Below are 23,385 nucleotides of genomic sequence, written 5' to 3'. Positions count from 1 at the left end.
CACTGAGAGTCAGTACTCAATTTTCTGATAGCATATCTCATAAACCACACTTACATACTTTATGGTGTATGATCAAACTATCTTTTTGTTCTAATAGAAAGGAAAGCCATTTGCTGAGGGAAGGTGATATAAAATTTATTTTACTGTTAAAAATATTAATTTAAATAGAAGTATAGAGGACACCATTATGCAGAGCAGAGCATACAAATTAATTCATATGCATCAGGAAAACAAAATAAAAACTTAAACATCTGCATTTTAATTGTAACCAGTGCTGGATTTCTGTGTTGAACAATTAAAAATGATTGCACCCTTTTCAAATATCAGTGGGAGAGTGTCAAAGAGGATGAGTCTTCCATGTTTACAAAAGATTTTGCCTGTGGCATACTGTGTGCTTTTGTGAATCATTTATCTTCTAGCTTAAACCTGTCATGGTATGAAATATTGCAACTGTGATTCTGCATGACAGAATAATGAAACATTGAAAAAAATTCCACAATGCAATGACTTTTCCACAGAATTTTGGGCTTGAGAACCTGAAAAACTGCACATGAAATAGCTTGTCTTTCCACTCCATCAAAAATGAATCCAGGCCAATGAGTTCACTTCTCTACAATGAATATGCTATTCCACTGTTTGTATTATTTTCTATATTGACCTGGGTTTAGCTTTTTAACTGTGCTCTATTATAAGACCCCATATACGGTATTGGATGCCAAAATATTTCTTGAAGACGTTCCATTCAGCAAATATTTGAATACTATATTTCACATTTAAAGTTGGAGCCATAGGGAAGATTATGGAAGAAGAGATTTTGCTGTTTTCTTTAAGAAAATTACTTTAAAAAAATAACCCACACACAAAACAGAATAAAACCCATATTAGTAACTTACAAAAAAGAATACACCACTGTTTAGTTCAAACAAAGATTCATATTTTAAAACTTGAGCTTTTGGGTGCAAGGAATTCTGCTCCCTATTACTGTAGGAGCATCACTGAAAAAAAGCATCTAAAATGGAAATACTTGTTTTGGCCTATTCAATATATTATCTCATCCTCATTTTTGAACGGCTACTGCCAGGTATGTTTTTTACCTTTCTCTTTCAACACACAAGCATTCTTTTTTTTTCTGTGTTCACAAAACTGGATTAAATACTTCCATGATATAATCTACATGTACCTGGCCTAACTGTCAAAATACGGTGTTTAAACACGAAAGAGTAAAGATCTATCTTGAGGTAGGACAGATATTATATCATAATCATATCCCAAATACATCACTGAATCCTTGTATGGCAGGCTTAATTGGCTCTAAACCATGATTTTCCTTCTTTCTGCCAGCATTCTTCTTTTTTTTTTTAATTTGTTTGTTTGTATAAGCACTGTGAAAGGGTCAAAGATAATTCCTTAATACTGATCTTAAGGCATTTACCGTGTAAAGAAAATGAGTATTAGCCAAATTATTCCAAGATATATGCAGAAGAGTGGGATTGTTCCCCATTTCCATGTCTTGTTCTGGGAATTCTGTCTTTATTTCCAGAAATCAAAAAATTATATTTCCATTCAGAATGTCAAAGATATAAAGTACAGAGCATTAATATTTTAAATCTTTTACTGTAGTAATTTTAACTCTTTACGTGTTGACATCTGTGTCATTGTCATGGTTTTAGCTGGGATAGAGTTAATTTTCTTCACTCTAGCTGGTATAGTGCTGTGCTTTGAACCTAGCATGAGAAAAATGTTGAGATAACACACCGATGTTTTGGTTGTTGCTGGGCAGTGCTTGTACTAGTCAAGGACATTTCCAGCTTCCCAGGCTCTGCCGGGTGCACAAGGAGCTGGGAGGGGAGGGGGCACAGCTAAGAGAGCGGATTCAGACTGGCCAAAGGGATATTCCATATCATGTAACGTCATGCCCAGTGTGTTACCTGGGAGGGGCTGGCCAGGGGAGGGAGGCAGCAATCGCGGCTCGGGGACGGGCAGCATCGGTTGGCGGGTGGTGAGCGGTTGTATCGTTTGTGTTTCTGTGGGTTTTTTTCTCCTTTTTTTTTCTCTTTGCCTTCCTTTTCCATTTTATTATATTAACATTATTGTCATTATTATCATAATCATTATTATAATTATTATTTTATTGTAATTATTATTAAACCGTGCTTATCTCAACCCACAAGTTCTTTTGCTCGTCTGATTCTCTTCCCTATCCCACAGGGGTGGGGGGGAGTGAGTGACCAGCTGCGTGGTGTTTAGTTGCCAGCTGAGGCTGAACCACGACAGTCATAAACTAAGAAATTATTGGATTTGATGGAAATGGGAGGACATAATCTTTCCAGTTTATCTAAAACAAATTAGCTATGTCAAAAGCATATGCTGGTAACAGGTAGAAATAAATTGAGAACTGTGCAAATGTGTCCAATTTTTTCCTGAATGTTCTAGAGGAATAAGTAGAGATTCCCATGGCTTAAGAGACAATACTTTAAAAAAACTGTTTATTTTGTATTAGCCTATGCAGCTCTATGCTATATGTAAAAACAAATAAATAAGATATTAAGGAAGTTCAGTCATGAGTATGGCAGATGGATACACAGTAGTTCAAGCATTGTGTTTCATGTGGATAAAATGTTTGCAGAATCAACATTAAAGAAGATTAATAAATACCTATACCCATACCCAGGCACCTGTTATTTGACGATCTGAACTGTGAGTAGTGGGTCAGAATAAAGTCCTACTTATCCAAGCATAAATCTGAGGCATTCATATTTAAAGAATAAATGATATTCAGTATGTGGCATACTGCTTACCAAGGAATCAAATTGAACAACAAATTATCAGCTGTCATCATAGGCATTGTTTAATAATAAAGTGAGATAAAATAATTCATAAATCCAGAGAGATAAAGCAGTGCTGTAAAAGCCTGTCTTTGTGTGGAACAGAAGACATCTTTAAAAGATTCATCTATTCATCAGAAAAAATATTAAGATGCGAGTTAAGTTTTGATGGAGGATCTGGGAATCTACAGAAACCAGACAGATGTATTTGCTCTAATTTCATTCCTCAAGAAAGATTATGCATTGCCACATGATGCAGAGAAGCCAACAATTATAGAAGCAATATTACCATATATTTAAGACAAAAATTTCTTCCTCTGCTTACGTGGATTTATGTAGCTACGTTACACTTTCTAGAGCCTTGCACATGATCTTGGGTGAAAAAAACCTGGTACCACTAATACATTTGGCTAGCACCACAGCACTATTTTAAGTTACATGTTGGTTGTCACAGTGAGAAAAAAACAAATGAACAACAGAAATTCCAAAAGATAATGGTAAATATAAGCATTTTGAGAAAATAGTGCACTATAAAAATGATAAAAAGTATAAACAGAAATATCAGTTTAAAACAGCTTTTTCACATTTATATCTTTAATATAAAAACAATCATACATATCATCCTGACTTGTTGAAAGTAACCAAGCAACAAAAAAAGATATGAATGAGACCAGGTCTACTCACCAAATTCCTTAGGAACAGTGATAGAGTAAACACAGTTGTGCCCAACACTATAGTTCTTGGGGTAGTTTGGTGATAATACAGTGCCTTCAGAGCCTGTTGACCGGCTTCCACAGGGTGCTAGAAAGTGAAGACAGTCAGTTTTGAATAATATAATATCATAAAAAAATCATTTTAAAGTAGTTTGTTGTATGTTTGTATATGCTATTACTGTAAATTTTATTACACTTCTACACTGGATTAAATTTGTATATCCTGTGAAGTACTGAGTATGTGCAACCTTCTCATACATCAAAAGAGAATTGACAGCACTCTGCAGTTTTCCAGATCAATTATTGTTTTTTTACCATTTATCAACCATCATAACAAAATAATGATGTGCTTTATATACAGTATGCTATTATTCACAGCATACAAAACTATTATTCAGTTGTATGATGCTTTATACTCTGATAAAAACACATATTATGCAGCCCTTCTGCACAGTAGTAGATTCTTACTCATGTCAATAGACTCATAATTCAAAATAATGTATAGAACTACTGAAATAAGAAAGTCAGGATTCCTTGACTGAACATGATGTACCACTTATTTATATCTCAATTACTTATAACACTATATATATAAAGTTATGAGAAAACACTTTTCTTTATCACACAAACGTCATGTTTATTCTACCATTAATAGCTATAGCTATAATACTTGATAAAATGGCAGATAAATAACAATGCTATATACCACAACAGTATATTTTTCTAAGGTTAACAGTAGAAGTTAGCATTTGACATTATCCAAAACTGTCAAATAAGAAACAGTGCTTTTTCTTCTTTTTCTTCATCAGATGTTCAGGAGAATTTATATGAAACAGTTTTAAGTGCTAGTATTTTCCTATGCCTGTTACCTGCTTCTCATACACACTTTGCAATTTAGTAGTTTAATATATTGTCAAGATTATGGCGTCTATTTTGAATTTTTATTCTAACCACTTTGGACTATAAAACATTTTTTAATTAGTTTAATGTTAACATATGTATTTAAAAGATTTGTTTCCTGTTAAGATGCAAGTCACTTTCTGAGATAAGTAGTACTCAATGTTTCATTTGCTAAACACCAAAAAATCTGGAGTTTGTGGTATACTTTCAAAATATTAATATCTTCTGCATTATATTAAATAAGGAGAAGATTGTTCTCTTACTACTACTTCAGAAGGTTGATCTCTACTTGTCATACTAAATACAAGCCATTTATTACGGTAGCTACAAATCACACATTTTAAGAGTACTTTTAGTTAATTCAGACAAAATGTACGGTAGAGTATAGCACGAAAAGAACACACCTTTTAATGATAGCAACTTAAGGCCCTGTCACTTTGAGCATGGATTCCTGTAGTTTGAATTAGCATGGGTTCCTTTCGGTACAGTGTAGCTGCAGAGTTTGACAGACTGTGTGCCTGAAACTGGAGCAGATGGCACCTATTGCTCCAGTCTGCACACACAATTTGTGAATGATTTAATGGGCTAGTGTGAAAGTCATGGTATTTTAAATAGGTCAACAGAAGAATCTTGACTTTTGCTTGTGCCATGTGTGTGTTCATGCGGTAGATGTGGCACATATATTAGAGGTTAGCAAATCAGTCAGGACCATAGTCTTGAGGATACTCAGTACAGCTTTACTAATAGGCACCCACTCTGAGGTATGGCATAAGCACTAAGATTAACATACGTACATGGAATATTGTTCTCTAAGGCTAAAAGAATAATCTCAGTGGCTTCCCTCAATCCACCATCATGTGAAATATCAGAAATTCATGTTTTCTTGTGAAAACATATTTAGATAATAGAATTATAGCTAGTTTTTGCCAAGAAACAATAGTCTTGGCTGAGCCTCACACCCAGGGACTTATTTGCCTTGAGTTATTTGAAAAACACAGACTAAAAACTCTTCACTAGCAGAATGTGGTAAATATTTTTTACGAAAACAGATTTGCTTTCCAGCTTGTAAGTACCCAAGATTTTCTATTCCAGATTTTGGATGAAACAGAAGAGAATATGGAAGAATATAAGCAACAAAAGCACTAAAACTAGAGAAGTAAGATTACCAAAAAGCTTATTGCTTGTCCCTAGCCCCATTTCCTTCTTTACTGTTTGTGAGTTGAATAAGTGAACTATTACAACAAAGACCAATAATACTGTCCCACTCCAGCAGTCATATGATTGTTATACTTCCCTAATCAGCAGGTATACAATAATGTGCTAATTCAGGGTAAAATTATGATTCCACTGAAGTCAATACCATTGACACCAAAGAGACAGAATTTCACCCTTAATTTTTAATAAAACTTGAAGTAATAGCACTCAATACCAATATTTAAAATTAATAGTTAATTACATTAAAGTTAATAGCTACATATTTAGTACTCAGCATATAGTGGACCATTACTTACACAGTCCAGATTTTTTATACCTCTATTTTTTTATTCCTACAAGTTATGCAGTTAAACAAGGTATTTGTGATTTAAAAAAACACCTACTAGTATGCTTAAAACAGAACAAAATTTTAAAAACCCAACAGTTTATTTTAAATAAATATACATTTTTCCATAAATTCATTTAACTTATTGTGCATTTTTCAAACAAAGAAAAATCAAATTTACTGCAAATTTTACAACTTTTTATTCACTTTAGTGCAATGCCTTAGACTACAAAATATTAATATTAATAGTTGTGTGTCAAAAATCAGCAGTGTCTTTTGAGTTATATCTAGTTATAGCTAGGAAAACAGAGAAACTATGTTCATGCCATACACAAGAATTTAAGAAAGCTAGTACCGTTTCAAAGTGTTCTTTATTCTCTGAGGTAGGATTATTATTAAATTATGTATATGTCTAGCCAAAATATTTCACAATATTTGAAAGGTAGTATTATCACAGCTGGTATAAAAATATTCACACAAAATAATTTTATTGACTAATGCACATAGGTTTCTAAAAGTGAATAAAGCCAGCAATTTTTCCAAATTGAAAAAATAAATACAAAATACAATTTAATACCTTCAAAAACCTCGGAGTTCTCATTAATTCTAGAGTCTGATTAAAACAACTGTAATATCTCTAAAGGGTGAAGATAATGCCACTTTCTTTTTATCACTGATATTAATTAGAATGTTTATGTGACACATTGTCTGAAATATCTAAACGATTTTCCCACACACTGAATCCCATGAAAGCAATATACACCTGCACTGGTTATGTAGTGGGCATATATCTGATCACATAACAGGGCAAGAGACACAGTACAAGGCAGGAAGCAAGATTTCCAGCAAGGCTCCTTCAGGCACAAAGTCTCTCGACAGAGTTGCCTGCAGCCTATGCTGCAATGTGCTCAGTACAGATTAGCCTTAGAGATGAACTATTTGTCACTCTGATTTATGTGAAGTTTAATTTGCAGCAACAACAAAATACTTGCATTGAGTATTTCATACTAATTTATTTCACTTGGTGTTCTCATTCTGGACTTTTTCACTCTGCCATTTCCCTTATGGTCTCTCCCATTGCTTTCCAACTGCTGCTGTAACAACTCTTTATCCTCACAAGAATTCACATTCCTGGATCTCAAAAAAAAAAAACAAAACAAAAACAACCCACAACAAAAAAAGTAGTACAAAGGAAAGCTGAATCAAGATGTAAGCATACAGTTGACCTTTGCAGTCTGAGAAAATGTTTAACTTTATAAATCATTCGGTGGTAAATAATTTAGTATTTATAGAAGCAAGACTGTCATCTAAGACCTTTCTGAATGTATCGGGAAGGAGGAAGACGTTTATTTGATGTTTTAGTAAACCCACTGAGATCATATTTCCTTCATTACCTTTTGCGAAAACCTACTTTAAAATGCCAGAAGTTTCAGGAATAGGAGATTCTATCCTGACCATCACTAAACATTGCTAATCAGAAATCAAAGATGGATCCTGGGACATGTAACCATAGCTACAGTGAATTAAAAACATTAACTTGATACAAAATTAAAATGTATTTTTGCCTGTGGAAAATATCTGGTATTGAGTTGTTTGGTTGGATATATCCATTACCATAATGCTACCCATTGAATTTCACTTATGCTTATTTCAGCTATGTAGCTCTCATTGCCTTTGCATCAGATTTACAGTGTAGTGATTTATTTCATTTCTTAGTAACTACAAAGCTAAAAACTGAAAGGTTGTGGAAATCAACATGTCTAATTATTATGCTGTGCATTTACCTGCAGTATAAAAATTCTAACAGACCCATCACACCTACAAATGTAAACTGTGTTATTTAACACAAAGAAACCGACAAATGCTGAGCACCATTTCCCTGGGAATGGAAAAAATCCTGCAGAATAAAATAAACCAAAAAACTAACTGACAAAAAATAAAAAAGCTCAAAAGGCAAATGATGTTGTCTAATGTAATTCTCCAATAGTATTCCAGTATTTTTAATGCTTCCTTAGACTCTGAAATACTGTATAGCTCTCTGTATTTATTTCTGCTTTAGTTTATTCTCTGACATATAAAAATCATACTCAGTATGCTGTTCTGGTCCTCCTTTCCAGGATCAGAAATGGAACACTAACAGGGGAGAAAGGTAAGAATGTGATAAGACTCAGTGTGTTGATGCATTGCTCACTGTTTCCTTGAAACGTTATTAAGCATTAATGGCAAAACGTTCCTTTTCTGCATGTGCTGAATTTACTATAATGGTATCTTTTTTTTTTTTTTTTTTTTTTGTAAAATAGCTATCCCTCCAGACCTTCAAAAAGCCTTATCATAACAAGAACGAAGTATCACCCACTCTGTATCCTAAATTGGTAAGCTTTTTTGTCTGGAAGATCACCCATCTTGATCATTAGTGAAAGAAAGGAAGAAAGGAAAGAAAGAAAGGAAAGAAAGAAAGGAAAGAAAGGAAGGAAAGGAAGAAAGGAAAGAAAGGAAGGAAAGGAAGAAAGGAAAGAAAGAAAGAAAGGAAAGAAAGAAAGGAAAGAAAGAAAGAAGAGGAAAGAAAGAAAGAAAGAAAGAAAGAAAGAAAGAAAGAAAGAAAGAAAGAAAGAAAGAAAGAAAGAAAGAAAGAAAGAAAGAAAGAAAGAAAGAAAGAAAGAAAGAAAGAAAGAAAGAAAGAAAGAAAGAAAGAAAGAAAGAAAGAAAGAAAGAAAGAAAGAAAGAAAGAAAGAAAGAAAGAAAGAAAGAAAGAAAGAAAGAAAGAAAGAAAGAAAGAAAGAAAGAAAGAAAGAAAGAAAGAAAGAAAGAAAGAAAGAAAGAAAGAAAGAAAGAAAGAAAGAAAGAAAGAAAGAAAGAAAGAAAGAAAGAAAGAAAGAAAGAAAGAAAGAAAGAAAGAAAGAAAGAAAGAAAGAAAGAAAGAAAGAAAGAAAGAAAAGGAAGGAAAGGAGGAAAGGAAGAAAGGAAGAAAGGAAGAAAGGAAGAAAGGAAGAAAGAAAAACTTATGATCTAGCAGAAAATTTTGAAATAATTGGTTTTGTTTAGTCTCTATTAGAGAAGAATGAGACATGAGACCATGGGCAGATTGGCCACTTTCTGAAGATGTGGCAGATTGTGATAAAGATTAGAGAAATGAATTTTTCCCTTCAACCATAAATGATAAGACAAGAAATAACTGCCAAAAATTTCAGTAAAATCAAGTAATTTTAGATACTCTCATAACTACTTTTGGGAAGTTATTGATTTTTTTTTTGTGTGATTCCTGGAAGAACAATATATATAAATAACTGTCATAATGGACTAAGTATATTTCTGCTGTAGAATGTGATCACAGCTGATGGCTCCTTCATAATATTGACTGTTATCCAAAGATCCAAAATATCATCTATTTGCAAAATTATTGCTTCCGTGTTTCTTTTTTCCTTTATTTTTCTGAACAAAGGCAGTTAGCTGAATATTAGACACCTTTTTCTTTCTGTCATGGCTGAGTTAATCCATGTCTGTTTTAGAAGGGCTACTGTAGAAACACAGTACCAAAATCCTGTGCTCTTACTTAAATTGTCAAAATACTAGAGAGAAAGTTAAAGAAAACTTGTAAAGTGAAACTTCCATTTTTTATAACCCAAGTATTATTCTATATAATATTTCCATTTCTAAATAACAGGGTAGAGCTGCACATTAGGAATTTTTTATGTAGATGTCAAAATATCTAGTAGTTAAGCATAATTAGATATTAAATAAAAATTCTTAATGTATTAATAATTTACTCATAAAACTAAAAATTTAACATGATTGAAATTAGGCTGATATTAAGTATCTTGTTAAATCCCTGTTTAACAGACACACTAGTAAACTTGGAATCTATAATAGCTAAATTGCAGGCAATTATTAATCTTAATTTTTCATTTCTCTACTAAGAGTGCAATAGCTTTCTTTAAGAAAATAATTCAACAGGTAGCAGTCGTGTAAATTAATTTCCAGTGAAGTATACTTTTCTAGACCCTTAAGTGATGCTTAATGTACTGATTTATTTCTGCTTAACTTTTGAAGGAACCATATGTGCAGCTTATGAAGACCTCACTGAGTGATCACATTTCCTTTCTGCAGTAGGCAAAGATTTTTTTTAATGTTGTTTGCCCCTGGAACAAGGGAAGGGATCTGAGATCTCTCTAGTTTAGTATTCCCAGGCAAGCTGGAGGATGGTGAGGTGCCTCCACTCCTTCAGGTTTCTCACTGCATGAGAGATCTCTGGCTCCAGTTGATAAATGCACTAGAACTCCGTGAGATACATTTCAAGGTGTCTGGCTCATTTCAGAAACACTCATTAAATAAGGTTGTGGTTCCATCATTTAAGTAACGTTTCATTTTCTCTTTGCCAATAAAATGGAGTTAAAGTAGCAGGCTCTGAGAATGGATACATCTAACAAAAGAAAATGTTGCCTAACAGATTTTTTGCTAGAATGACAGTCTTTGCAGTGAAACAGTCTCTGCTCATAACAAATGGAGGTGGAATAGGTCTTTGCAGTCAGTCCATGCCTCAGCACAGGTTCATTCCTCTAAAAGAGCACACCAAAGGTACAGCTTCCACAGCTGAAAAAAGAAACTAAATAAAAATTTTTACATGCTCTTCAAATCAACTGTCTGCCACAAACCTTTGACATGATATTTAAGGAACTTCTGGAGGAAAACAATCATTTTAAAACAATTTATTTACTAACATAATAAATGAATAAAAAATTATGATAAAAGAAAATTGACATAATAGAGTCTTCTGGGGGAGAACGTTTCAGTGTCTTTCAAGCCTATTTAGATAGCAAGAGGAAAAGAGCATTACATGACAGATGCGTGGAAGTAAAAATAAGACAGAGATTACCAAAACTTAACACATTTTTAGCTATAAAAGTAAAATTGAGTAACTGAGTCATGAGAAAGTATGAATGAAAGATGTGTAATGATTTACAGGTCTCTTCACAAGAAATAATCATCCCTCCCAACAGGAAATTTTTTTTTCCTGGAGGCCATATAACTTCCATAATATTTGTTTATTCACCTGTGTCCTTTTTATATCTAAATGATATTTAATTACTGATTTGTTTTAAGAAAGAGTCATACCTACTATGGGATATAGAGTTTGATGAGTGCTTCTAAGTTATTTTATAGACAATGCAATTGAGGTCTTACTGAGAATATTTTTTTGTTCCATAACCTTAGTGGGCAAGGACATAGTTAAAACATCTTTTCATTATGCAGAAGAAATCTACAAAATGTGAGGATTAAAGTTAAAATTATGAGCTTTCTTAGATCTCACTATCTTTACAAGTTCATTTAGAACTGCATAGACCAAGATTGTACTTATTAGTAGAGATCTGGTAAGTGATATCATCTCCTGAATCTTCTTTTGATAATAAGACTAACTATTTTAGGGTTGGGGAGGCTGTAATGAGTATTACACATCCAAAAGTGCTTAATGTTGTTGTATGCTGCCTGTTTGCATGTCTCTAGAATGGCCCTTTGCCCAAATAAGTTTTCTAGCACTAGCAGTAAATCACAGCTCTTATGAAGAACAGGCTTTTTCTTGAATTCTCTGATAATATTATTACAATATTAGAATGAAACCTTACAATTAATTCCTTAGGTTTCCAAATGATTGATGATGACTTGGTTTCCAAGTGTTTTCTGATATTTTGAGTGTGTGCATTCATCAGCAGTTTGAAGGGAAACTACAGTAACGGTTAATGAATTTAATTTTAAATTTGAGATATGACAACTAATTATAAATTAACTGAAGTCACTGTAATCTGCTCAATCTCAGCTTTCTTGCCATCATTGCTCTCTATGTTTGCAACACAGACTTTTAAATTAATTTTAAGAAAATAGAAGTCCCTGCTTTTCAAACTCCCTTCCTTAAATGATTCCTCCTTTCAATTTCAACTGGACATGTGGGTAATGAAATTTATACTAAAAATTCATATTAGAAGGAAAATACCAGTTTGCTATAACAACCTCTTCTTAAAAGAAAAAGCCAGAAAAAAATCAAATTAGTAAGTTTCCTAGAAAGTAAAATGCCATGGTATACCCAAAACGATATTAACTCTAATAAACACAGTTCTGTGATTAAAAGGGAAAAATACATTAAAATACAAACAGCCATCTCAATTCAACAATTTAAATACCTGACTTAATTTAAGGTTTACATAGGGTCATTCTCAAAGCAGTAGCAAATTACATATGACAATTCAGTAATACAACTGAGAGAAAAAGAAATATACTGAAAAACAAATAATCCAAGCAAACATCAGCAAAGTATTGCTGCTTTTAGACACATGTGTAAAGGAATAAAGCTAAAAAGCAATAGATTTCTCCAGAGACTGATTCATCTCACCCTATAGTATTCAGAATAGACAGGTGCCATTGCCTGTCTCTCTCAAATGGCAAGAGAAATGTCTTTTAAGATTATTGTAGGTGAGGTCATAGATTCATGTTTCTTAATTCTAGCTTTCTAATACACAGCTGTCTAGTCATCTAGGCAGTCTCTATGACCAGCAGAGGGAATAATACATTATATTATTTCCGCTCTGAAGAACTCTAGTTCTACTAACTCTAGCTACTAACCAAGATGTTGAAGAATTATCAGACTAAAGAAAGCGCTTGAGAGAGCAGAGAAAACCACAAACCCATACACAGTTCGTAAGTACAATAACATCCACATTAGAAGCAAACAAAAATAATTAATTCATCCCAGAAAGTGAGGAACAAGGACTCAACTCCTGAAACACAGGAAAGAAAAACAGGGTAAGAAACAACTCTTCATAGTATAATAACCAATAGTCAAAATAGCTGGTCTATGGAGTGAAGAGATGAGCACTACTACCAATTAAAAATATAAAAGAAAATAACAAAACAAATAAAAAATTGGCCTTTAAAAGAAGCAAACAGACAGAAACCAGAAATAAAAATACTCATAAAACTCATTGATCTAATCTAGACTGGAAGTGGTTCTACATGCAAATGAAATAGTGTTTCTGTAAAAACCAGTTACGTTACTCTGACATTACCAGTAATGTCTCTACTTGATTTTGAATAAGTGTGGCTTGTCAGCACATACTAAGACACTTCATCCACTGGTTATGAATTTATATAATGTAAGACTAAGAATGACCATTTTTATCAACATTGCCTCTTGCATAAAACAAAGCACAGAATTACACCAGTGTTAAAATCTCAAACTCTTATTTCTTGGCTGAGCTAAAGAATACCTATGCATATTGTTTATCTCTTTTATGTGTAGCTATTTTCCCATTATACTGTATCTCTTGCTAATTCTTGAATGATTTATTATATTTACAGCAAGATTACAAATTACATTTCTAATTTCTAGTGGTCTGTGTACATCCACTGCAAGTCAAGCTTTGGGTGCACATAAGGAAAGCAAATGTCTAGGACAGCAGATAGACTAGGAAGGAGAGGGAGAAAAAGAAAGAGGGAGGTCATGGTTTTAAATTACACAGTCCTGATAGTTTCTATTCCAAGTGTACACAGAAATGACAATAAAGCTTGGAAAGACCTCAACTTCACAGTTTTCATAAGACTCCAGAGAACACCTTTCTTTCAGAGCTGATTTTGTCAACAGCAGTAATGTGATCTTGTGTGAACACACATTTAGATAAATATCCTGTCTATGTCTGATATGTCCATAAAGATTTTTAATAAAATTTTGAGTCCATCTTGAAATAATTTCTGGGGTACCTAAAATCTTCTTTTACTTACCTTTCCTTTTGATTTCCTTAACCTTCCTTTTGAAGGAAGGAAAATAAAATTAATTCAGTGAGTTACATGTGAATAGATTTTCAATGAACTGTACTGGTCATAAATGGTTTAAAAATTTAGAAAGGAACTATTTTCTCTTAAATCTAATATTTGGTATTTTATATTAGTTTAAGAAAAACAGCCATTAAAGATAATATTATTTTTGTCATGATAATTAACTGTAGCTTTCAGCTGCATAACTGCAACTTCATTCTAAATTCGGTTGAGTTGAGAGACTGAAATGCAAGGGAATATATATGCTACCCACACAAAGCAAAAGTTAGAAAATCACTATCCTGCATCCAGAGTAAATTGAAGAAACTTAATAGTTTGTGCTCATCTTTAGTTAACAGCCTTCACTTCTGAACATGCCCAGGACTAGTCTATGGAAGTTAAACTGTCCACAGTTAATTTTTTAATTACAAGTATCTCTGATATTTCTGTTAAAATCAAGTATTGAACTGATACACAAAAAACAAGTATTTATTCTCAGAAGAAGAGAAATCATACCAGCTATTTTTTGCTAAGATTTTTAATAGTCTTTGAATTATGTTAATTGAGGAAGGTTTCAATCCCTAAGGATGCCATAAGACAAAAACAAAGCAAGGTTGCTGGTTTTTATGTGTTTGGAAGACCTTCACATATTCTTCACCTGCTGATCTCTAGTGATCAGCAACTCAGAGAATCTTATCTGATGCATTTCAAATCACTTAGCTGAAGAGACATAAAGTACAGATCTATTTCTCAGTATCAGAAACATAGATTTAAGGCACTTTGATTCAGCTGTTTGAAAGTATTTTAATTGCATTTCTCAGCAATCTAAGAATGTTTTATTTCCTTATAATAGAGATTACATTTGAGAATTTCAGTTTTATTTTTCCTTGAACTCTAAGCTCCAAGAAATAAACTCTTCTATATCATAGAATCACAGAATCATGAAGGTTGGAAAAGACCTCTAGGATCATCTAGTCCAACCATCAACCCAACACTACCATGTCTCCTAAACCATGTCCTTAAGTGCCACATCCACACATCTTTTAAATACCTCCAGGGATGGTGACTCTGGCACTTCTTCCCTGGGCAGTCTGTTCCAATGCCTGACCACTCTTTCAGTAAAGACATTTTTCCTAATATCCAATCTAAACCTCCCCTGATCCAGCTTAAAGCCATTTCCTCTCATTCTATCGCTAGTAACCTGAGAGAAGAGACCAACACCCACCCCACTACAACCTCCTTTCAGATAGTTGTAGAGAACAATAAGGTCTCCCCTCAGCCTCCACTTCTCCAGAATAAACAGCCCCAGTTCCCTCAACCTCTCCTCATATCTGAAGGCAAGAAGCACACACTACTTTCATGTTATATTTATTTGTTCTTCGAGTGTTAACACTGACTCATCAGAATATGTCTCATGGGCTAGGATGGTCTATGAAGAAAAAAAAAAATCTTTATAATTCAGCTAGAATCTTAGTAATCTGCAAAGGACTAGTCATAATGATTTCAAGGTAATTTACTGAACTATGAAAAGTTAATTGTCTTTCATCTTATGCTTATACTTAAGGTTATTTCTTCTATGACCATTTTTCCTGCACTTAACAAAAGTGAAATTGATGCATATCTTACTCCCTAGTCACACAGTATTGAGGATTAATCTTTCTGCATTTAACTCTAGATTTAATTACATTATACAATTCTGTGATATCTGTGAACTTTATAATGTCAATTTTATGTGACGTTGTATTGGATGGCACAATTCCTGACACAAATACGTATAGGATCTTTGCAGTAACCTTCCTTTAATGTTTTTTGTTGTTCTTGCTGTTGTTTTTTTAATTAACATAAAACCCACACGAACAACTATCAATTCTTACCTTGTAATGAAATATTAATCCTAACACATTGTATTACACTTCCCTTAAAAAATAACCTTTCTTCATGGAACTCTGTCAAAATCTTTTTAAAATTCAATGGTATTCTATCAACTGTTATTAATTAAATTTGTATGCTTGTTGAGCTCCCAGACTTCCTGTTAAACTGCACATTCCTCTTTAAAAGTTATATTGATCTTTCTTCAACATATTTAAACATAGATCTCCTAGTTCTGTTCTTTTTTATAATCTCTACCAGTTTCCTACCTGTGGAAATGAGCCAGTTGCTCTCAATGGAACATTTTTTACATGTTCACCACCTTCCACTGCTTTGATAGAAAGGCTAACTTAACTTTAAGGTCAACATTTGTACTTCAAACACTTCATACCTAGGCTTTTTCAGAACTACACAGAAACGATTGTCTCGTCCTAGCAACTTGCCATAGTTGTTTTTACTGATTTTCTTTAACATCTCTTCTATAACTATTTTCATTTTGTTACACTTCCTTAAAGCCAAAGGAATGGTTCTAATGCAGGGCCTCTCTGGTTACCTCAGTAATGTAATATAACAAACATATAACATATCTGGGCTCCTCAGTTCAAGAAAGCCAGGGAAGTACTGAAAAGAGTCCAGCAGAGAGCTACCAAGATGATCAGGGGACTGGAGCATCTCCCTTATGAGGAAAGGCTGAGAGATCTGGGTTTGTTCAGCCTGGAGAAGGCTGAGGGGGGATCTCATCAATACTTATAAATATCTGAAGGGTGGGTGTCAAGAGGGTGGGACTGGACTCTTTTCAGTGGTGCCCAATGACAGGACAAGGAGCAATGGTCTCAGGTTGGAACATAGGAAGTTCCACCTCAATATGAGGAAAATCATCTTTCCTGTGAGGGTGCCAGAGCAGTGGAACAGGCTGCCCAGGGAGGCTGTGGAGTCCCTTCCCTGGAGACATTCAAAACCAGCCTGGACACGTTCCTGTGCCCCCTGCTCTGGGTGTCCCTGCTCAAGCAGGGGGGTTGGACAAGACAATCTCCAGAGGTCCCTTCCAACACCTATCATTCTGTGATGTGTGATAACATAACATTACATAACATAATTTACTTAGCCTTTCTGCAGTAACATTGCCCTTGAATGTATTTTTGGCCTTGAAATTCTGTTGACATTTTAATAAGTTTCTTACTTTTCTCTTCTTTGAAAAGGTGTATTAGTGATCAGATTAGGTTCACATATTTAAAGTTGTTTCTCAAAACCCTGGTGGCCACACTTTCTACTACCTTCTTTTGAACATGAATTCCTTTACCTGGAATATGTATTTTAACTTCTATTGGATTCCTTGTCTGTGTTATTTCACCACCTCTTTTAGTGAGTCTTTTAGATTTTGTCTCTGATTGGTGAGACTTGGATGGTATTCCTACATGATTTCCAGGTCACCACTAAATGATTACCTTTTTGCTGTTGTCTTCAAATTCATTTCAATGAGCTTCCTCAGTTTGATATAGCTCCCTATACAGAGTATAAAAATTACTTTTAATTTTTTTCTCTTCCCTTCTTCCCAGGGTGTCCAATTTGAGTGCATTATGGACACTTTGGATACATTCTGAACACATTATTGTCACATTTACTCTTATTGAGAAAATCTGCTCTGCTTTAGGTCAGCTGGTTTTTTATTCATCTGATACTTTTATCTTAATGCTGAAATAAAAAGATGTTAACTGAATCACTAATATTTGAACTGAGGATAATTAAAATGCCACTGTAATGTTCTCTGACCTTCAATTACTTACATGTGCTCTCAAGTGCAACTCTAAATATAGCTTACTTAATGTCCAGATATATCTTTTATTAAAAGTTCACCCATGAACTAAACCAGGGTATTTCTTGGCTTGCTACATTAATAAAGCTTTAAACTACCAACTTAGTAACTGATTATCAACATTGGGCACATGCTCAATGATATAGAAGTAAAGTTTTGTTGTGGTAGATATTGTTCCTTCAAGAGAGTGTGAGTGTAACATCAAGAAACACGAGATCTGAAAAGAGGCAGCTATCCTCTTTAAGCTGAATGATGATCTTGCTTACCTTTCCTATAATAGGTTGACTAACTGCTACATGTAGCCCAGTCAAGAATGAAAAGAAAAATTAATTCCATTTTAAAACAATGCAGTCTCTTAAATGCAGGTTTGTCTACTCCACAGAACCCCTCCCTAGTCCCCATTATGAGTCAATGTGAAGATGACAAAACTTATGCAAAGAAAGAAATATGAGTCTTATACATGTAACCACCAACATATCCCACCTAATAAATCTTCTTCTAGTTGAATGGGTTACTGAGGTCTTATTAGACAAGAATGAGGACCTTCAGACTGCTACCATAGGTTAAGTTAGGAACATGCATATTCAGCAGGTATAGCCAGTACAGATGGCTAGATCAGTTTCTTGAATTCTAGATATTAATTAATTGACTTACCTTAATTACTGACTGATACTACATAATCCTATCATACTTCAGTGTCTTGCGGTCTTTGGAAAATAAATATTTGCTTATCTGTGTGAATAAATGGCATGGATGTTTTTTCCTTCTAAGAACAGAATACCCTCTAGCCACCTTGTCTGTTCTAAAAAGTCTTCAAAGGAAAATATGCACCTACGGTGTTAACACTTAATGCGGAAACAAGCATAGATTTACTTAAACTAGTGCTAAAAGTGATTTTACTCTCCACCTAAGAACACATGATGGAATAACCTTTTTTTTTTTAAGGAATAACGTTTTTCAATCTTCTACTGGAAAATTTACATTTTAAAAGCAAAAAAACCCTAAATGCCAGTTTTTAATATTACAAATCGAAAAACCATCACATACTTTATTCTGCATTTTCATCTATGCTTTCTATATGCTTTTATTGCCAAATAAATTAGAAACTATGTCAGTTAATTTACATATTTTATCATTTACATGCTATTCTCAATAATGTTAAAGTTCCCTGTTACATTTTCCTTGCTTATTCATGATGCTTATTCAAACTAACAGCTGCATCTAAGCAAACCTATTTAAAATTATGTCTTGGATTTACACGCTTGATTTCAGATATATTTTTATAGCAAAGAATATAAAAAAATTAAGGCTTAACATAGCTTAAATTATTCTTCTTTCTAATATTTCCTTCATTAAGCTATGCTTCTAAAAATTGGCAGCAGATTTAGTTCAACAGATGAAGTACTGGGTTTTATGGTGCACTCTATTTAACTAATCCCTTAAATACCTTGGAAATTAGGATTCTCTGGCAGCTGATTTTAATGAGATCGTTGTATTCTACTATTCTTCATTTCTTATGTTTTATTTACCATTTCTTTATATTACTACTTCATAAAGGAAGGCTTGGAATAATTACACACAGCATTTCTTATTCAATGTATATTGTAAAGCCATATTATGAATTCCAAATACATATGCAAAAGGTCAGACAGTCAAAGTAATGCTTGGTGCAGGTATATATATGTGCCTGCATTTATTTTTAATTGTTTTCTGAGCTTTCTAGAGTTATTAATCTTTATAGATCATTCCAGTAACATTTTCAGACTTTCTCTATTATGAAGAGATCAGCTTTAAGAAAAGCTGAGATTTTAACTTAATTACCTTTTCAAAAAACTGTGGGGTTTTTGGCAAAATACCATCTGCATAGCTGTATAGAAGGATCTTATTTTTGTTCCCTATTCCCAAAATCATTTGTGTATTTTACAGTAAACAGTCAGTGGCTTGTCATAGGAAAAACAAGCCCACTAACTCCAAGAAGCGTATGCTGATAACCAAATCTCTACTTAATTACTGCCAGATCCACCAGGTGGAAGTTAGCTTTTCTCTTTTTGGATTTTTGACATGATAATTCTTAGTGTACAATGGTCTCCTTTCGATAGAGGAGGAGTAATGAGTGTGTTCACATAGAAAATTGACTGTAGTGTGAGGTTTATAGGTTAATACTCAGACATAGATGCCTACTCTTTTACTTTCTCAGAAATCTTCTAAGTGCTACATTTTTACACCTACACACAAAAAAGTAACCCTACGATCCCTCCAAAATAGTGTTGTATGCTTTAATCTCAGGCAGTGTTGCTTCCACACAGTGTATTCAGGTATTTCAGTATATCTAGTATTTCCTATGTTGCTTCTCTAAGTCACACCCTGCTTAGCACGCAAGCACAGTAAATCCCGTTCATGCTCTCCAAATGTAAATGGAAAAATATACCGTCCTAACAAGCTCTTTGAATCCCGTTTCGTGACCTTTTAAGAAACCTGTCTCTCTCCACTGACTATATTGGGAGGAAAGCTTGGAATGGTAAAGCAATGGGCTTATATTTGTAAAAAATGGGCAGTGGAAGCTTGGGAACAAAAATTAAGTATTCAGAAGATATTTCAGTCACAATAAAATAAAATCCTCTGTATTTTTTTCAAAAGTCCTTCAACTGCCTTTTCAAGACTGACTATTAATAACTAACTTTTCAGAGTACGCAGCATTTGAGTAGCATTTTACATATTCAAAACATAACCCTGATTGATTTCTATTCTTCTAAGTACTCAGGTCATGATTTCTGTGATTCTATAAAACAGATGTGCTATTCTGGGCAAAAAGAAAATGATAAATGCTTCATAAGTAGCCAACATATAACAATTTTAAGTAAAGCATGATGTTTAAGTGGTTACATTTAACATTACTTTGAAACTAAAAAACACAAACACAGAGTCTTATTCACAGCAACATTCAGCTTCATTAACTGCAAGAATACTCTATGCCTTCTGCAATTGCCTGACTCATTCCTTACACACTTTCAAACTTTGAAATAGATTAAATAGTGGCTGTTCATACAGTGACTTCAAACATAAGCAACTCTTTATCATCACTGGATCAACACAAAACAACTGATGCCCTCTCCCAAGCAAAGTAATATGTAAGATCACTATTAAAGATGTTCCAAACACACCCTCACCTGCATGACAGTCTTAATTCTGTCATTGACTAAGTTTTCAATGTTAGATTTTTCAGCCTTAAATTTATTTTTTTAAAATAAATACAGATCAGTTTATTACTTATAAATTAATTATTAATAATGGTTTAATAATTTTATATACACTATACTACACTCTCTAATAATAAATGTAATTTTTATTATTTTAAAGGACAAATTTTCCCTCTCTACACACTTCGTCTTGCTTCTCATCATGTGTCACTTCATTCTCCACAACTTTAAACACAAAGTTATGCAGTTAACAGAATAATTGGTGACATTGCAGAGTATCATAAACACGGCCACTCCAAGAGGTTATGGCTTTTTTTTTTTCCAACTAGTGGTTTTACAGATTTTATTTATAAAGGTTTAAGGGATCTATTGAGTATTTTTAAAATAAAAGCATCAATTTTGTGTTCTTGTTTTATGGTGTAAATGTCATGAATTCAGATTCTTTACCTCTTCAAAGATGTTGTGCAAGCATGACAGTGCATGACAAAAATGCACAACAGAAGTGCACAGTATGAGAAAAATAATAGTTATACCTTGTATGAATGCTCATTTAAGAAAGGTTTCTGAAGTAGATAGTGAAGAAATCTAGTCAGACCGACCCTCAATAATGAAAATCCAAGAGGAGGTGGCACAACTTGTTCACATGCCCATGGCAATTAATGAATTTCACTCTGTAATACCATTTAGCTAGTCATAATTCAAATGTAAATTTAGTAGGGATAAATTTCTTTTAAATGAAAGTGTCATTCTTCAAGAGAAGGAAAATGGATAACTACAATTTCAGCATCACCGATGCCATCTCTTCCATGTGTTATAATGCCTTCAGTACTTCTACTACCTTGATGGGATGTTGACTAAGGTTGGTCATTGCACTCCAATGCACAGTAACTGTCTCAACACCTTTGTCCCACTCATTTAAACTCATGTCATCCTCAAAGTTTCTGGCTGAGGCCCTTTCATGGCATGAGAAAGACAGACATTGGGCTTCTGAGAATTAATTTCATATTTTGCAAGAATTTCTCTTTAGTGATTATAAGCCATCCTGGCTTTGCATCCTCACTGTATCTCCATTTCTCTTCTATTACCTCATTCAGTCCTCTACCACCTCAAAGTATGAAGACAATATGTTTACTGCAGACTTAGTTCTCTGCCACAGAGACATTATTTTAAAGCAAACTAGTCAGGTTGAGGAACAAGCCTCTTGCAGAGAAGTGCAAAAGCAAATATCAGCCTGGCATATTTAATGAAAGAAATAAAAGGACTTAAATTTAAGTGCTTTTAGCAAAAATTAATCAATTAACAGTAACTGTAGGAAGCCTAAAATACAATTACTATCTTCCTACAGTACCCCTGTAAAAACATCTGATCCTGATCTTAGTTACATTTTAGATATGCATGTGACCTGTTGTGTCTATTAAAAACAAAGAGTTTTTTTCTAGAAATGTATTTTGTTTGGTTGTTTTTTTAACAAAGATGAAAATGTTAAATACGACAGATGGAAGTTAATTAATGTTAGGCTTCTGACAACTGTTTTGTGCCTTTCAAAATCTTTTTAATTGCTTATATATGATAACTGAGGATTTGGGAATGTAACCAAGCATTCTACATTTGTATTTGAAAATGCAGAATGGAACAAAAATGTTAATGAAAGTTCCAGCTGCTTTAATCAAGATCTTTAAACCAAGATATTATAAACACAAAAAAGTCTTGATTTTTCTGTATATAAAATAGACCATCACATGCCAGATCTATCTGATTGTTCTTTTAACAGACTTGAGCATTTTTAATAAATGTAAATTAGATTACCTAGAAATTCAACTGTGTTTTTGCCTACCTATCCTAAACAAAAATCACCTAAGAAAGTATTTTAGCCTAATGTGCCTTAGTCTTACATCTTCTAGACTTATATGTTTGCATATGACAAGTGCATTCTCAATTCTTTATAATATTGTCAATAATGGTGGAGACTATTATTTTCATTTTTATTTCTGGCAATTTTCAATAGTAAATGAGGCTGCAGACGGCCCTTTTCCCAGCTCCTAATAATGTGAATTATCCACCAGGTCATATGACAGAGGAGTGGACAGGTAGTTCATGGTCCTCTCTCCTTCCTCATAATGCATATGCATCTGGGCTTTAGTAGCATCTTTAGTCACTAAAACAGCATGGCTATAGTATGTAGTTGTGTATGTGAGACTGGGAATTAAAATTTCTTGTTGCAATCATAATTTAAAATGTTTCTGTTTCTTTTAAATATCATGGTATGGAATTGGTCTGTGAGCAACCCCAGGACTTTTTGGTTTCTTTTAAAGAGAAGATAAACAGTACTATGAATATTCTGAATACTGATGTCTCATTACCAAAAACAAATGCTAATAAATCATTGGCAGTTCATAACAATATTTGAGATTGTTAGATATATCTTTCAGACAGAGATACTTTGAAGCCTGGATTCAAATATTTCCTAGGATTAAACAACAGATTACAATGAAAATAGTAATATTTTTTTAGTGATCAATAAATGATTTCTTATAGCAGGAATAAGGATTTTACACTCAGCCATAAAAGTGATTACCCACTACAGGGCTTTTTGTTATTTTGTAAACAATTGTTGTTTGCTACCAAAAATTTAAAATTAACTATAGTTGGTGAAGTTAAGAGAAATCATTAATCATCAACTCTGTCATAGTAATATTGCAACTGCATGTGTTAATTACATCCTGTTCTTAAC

General features: G+C 33.4%; 1 protein-coding gene across 1 annotated transcript in view; it reads right to left on the bottom strand.

Annotated features, from left to right (window-relative positions):
• CSMD3 (CUB and Sushi multiple domains 3) overlaps positions 1–23,385 on the bottom strand; it is a 669,880-nt gene that overhangs the window by 181,554 nt on the left and 464,941 nt on the right. The window contains exon 34 of the mRNA XM_064441769.1: positions 3,510–3,626. Coding sequence (XP_064297839.1) covers positions 3,510–3,626 — 117 coding nt within the window. The remainder of the gene's footprint in view (positions 1–3,509; positions 3,627–23,385) is intronic.

Source organism: Phalacrocorax carbo, chromosome 2 (assembly GCF_963921805.1).
Source record: "Phalacrocorax carbo chromosome 2, bPhaCar2.1, whole genome shotgun sequence".
Classification (NCBI taxonomy): Eukaryota; Metazoa; Chordata; class Aves; order Suliformes; family Phalacrocoracidae; genus Phalacrocorax; species Phalacrocorax carbo.
This window is presented reverse-complemented; position numbering and strand designations above follow the sequence as displayed.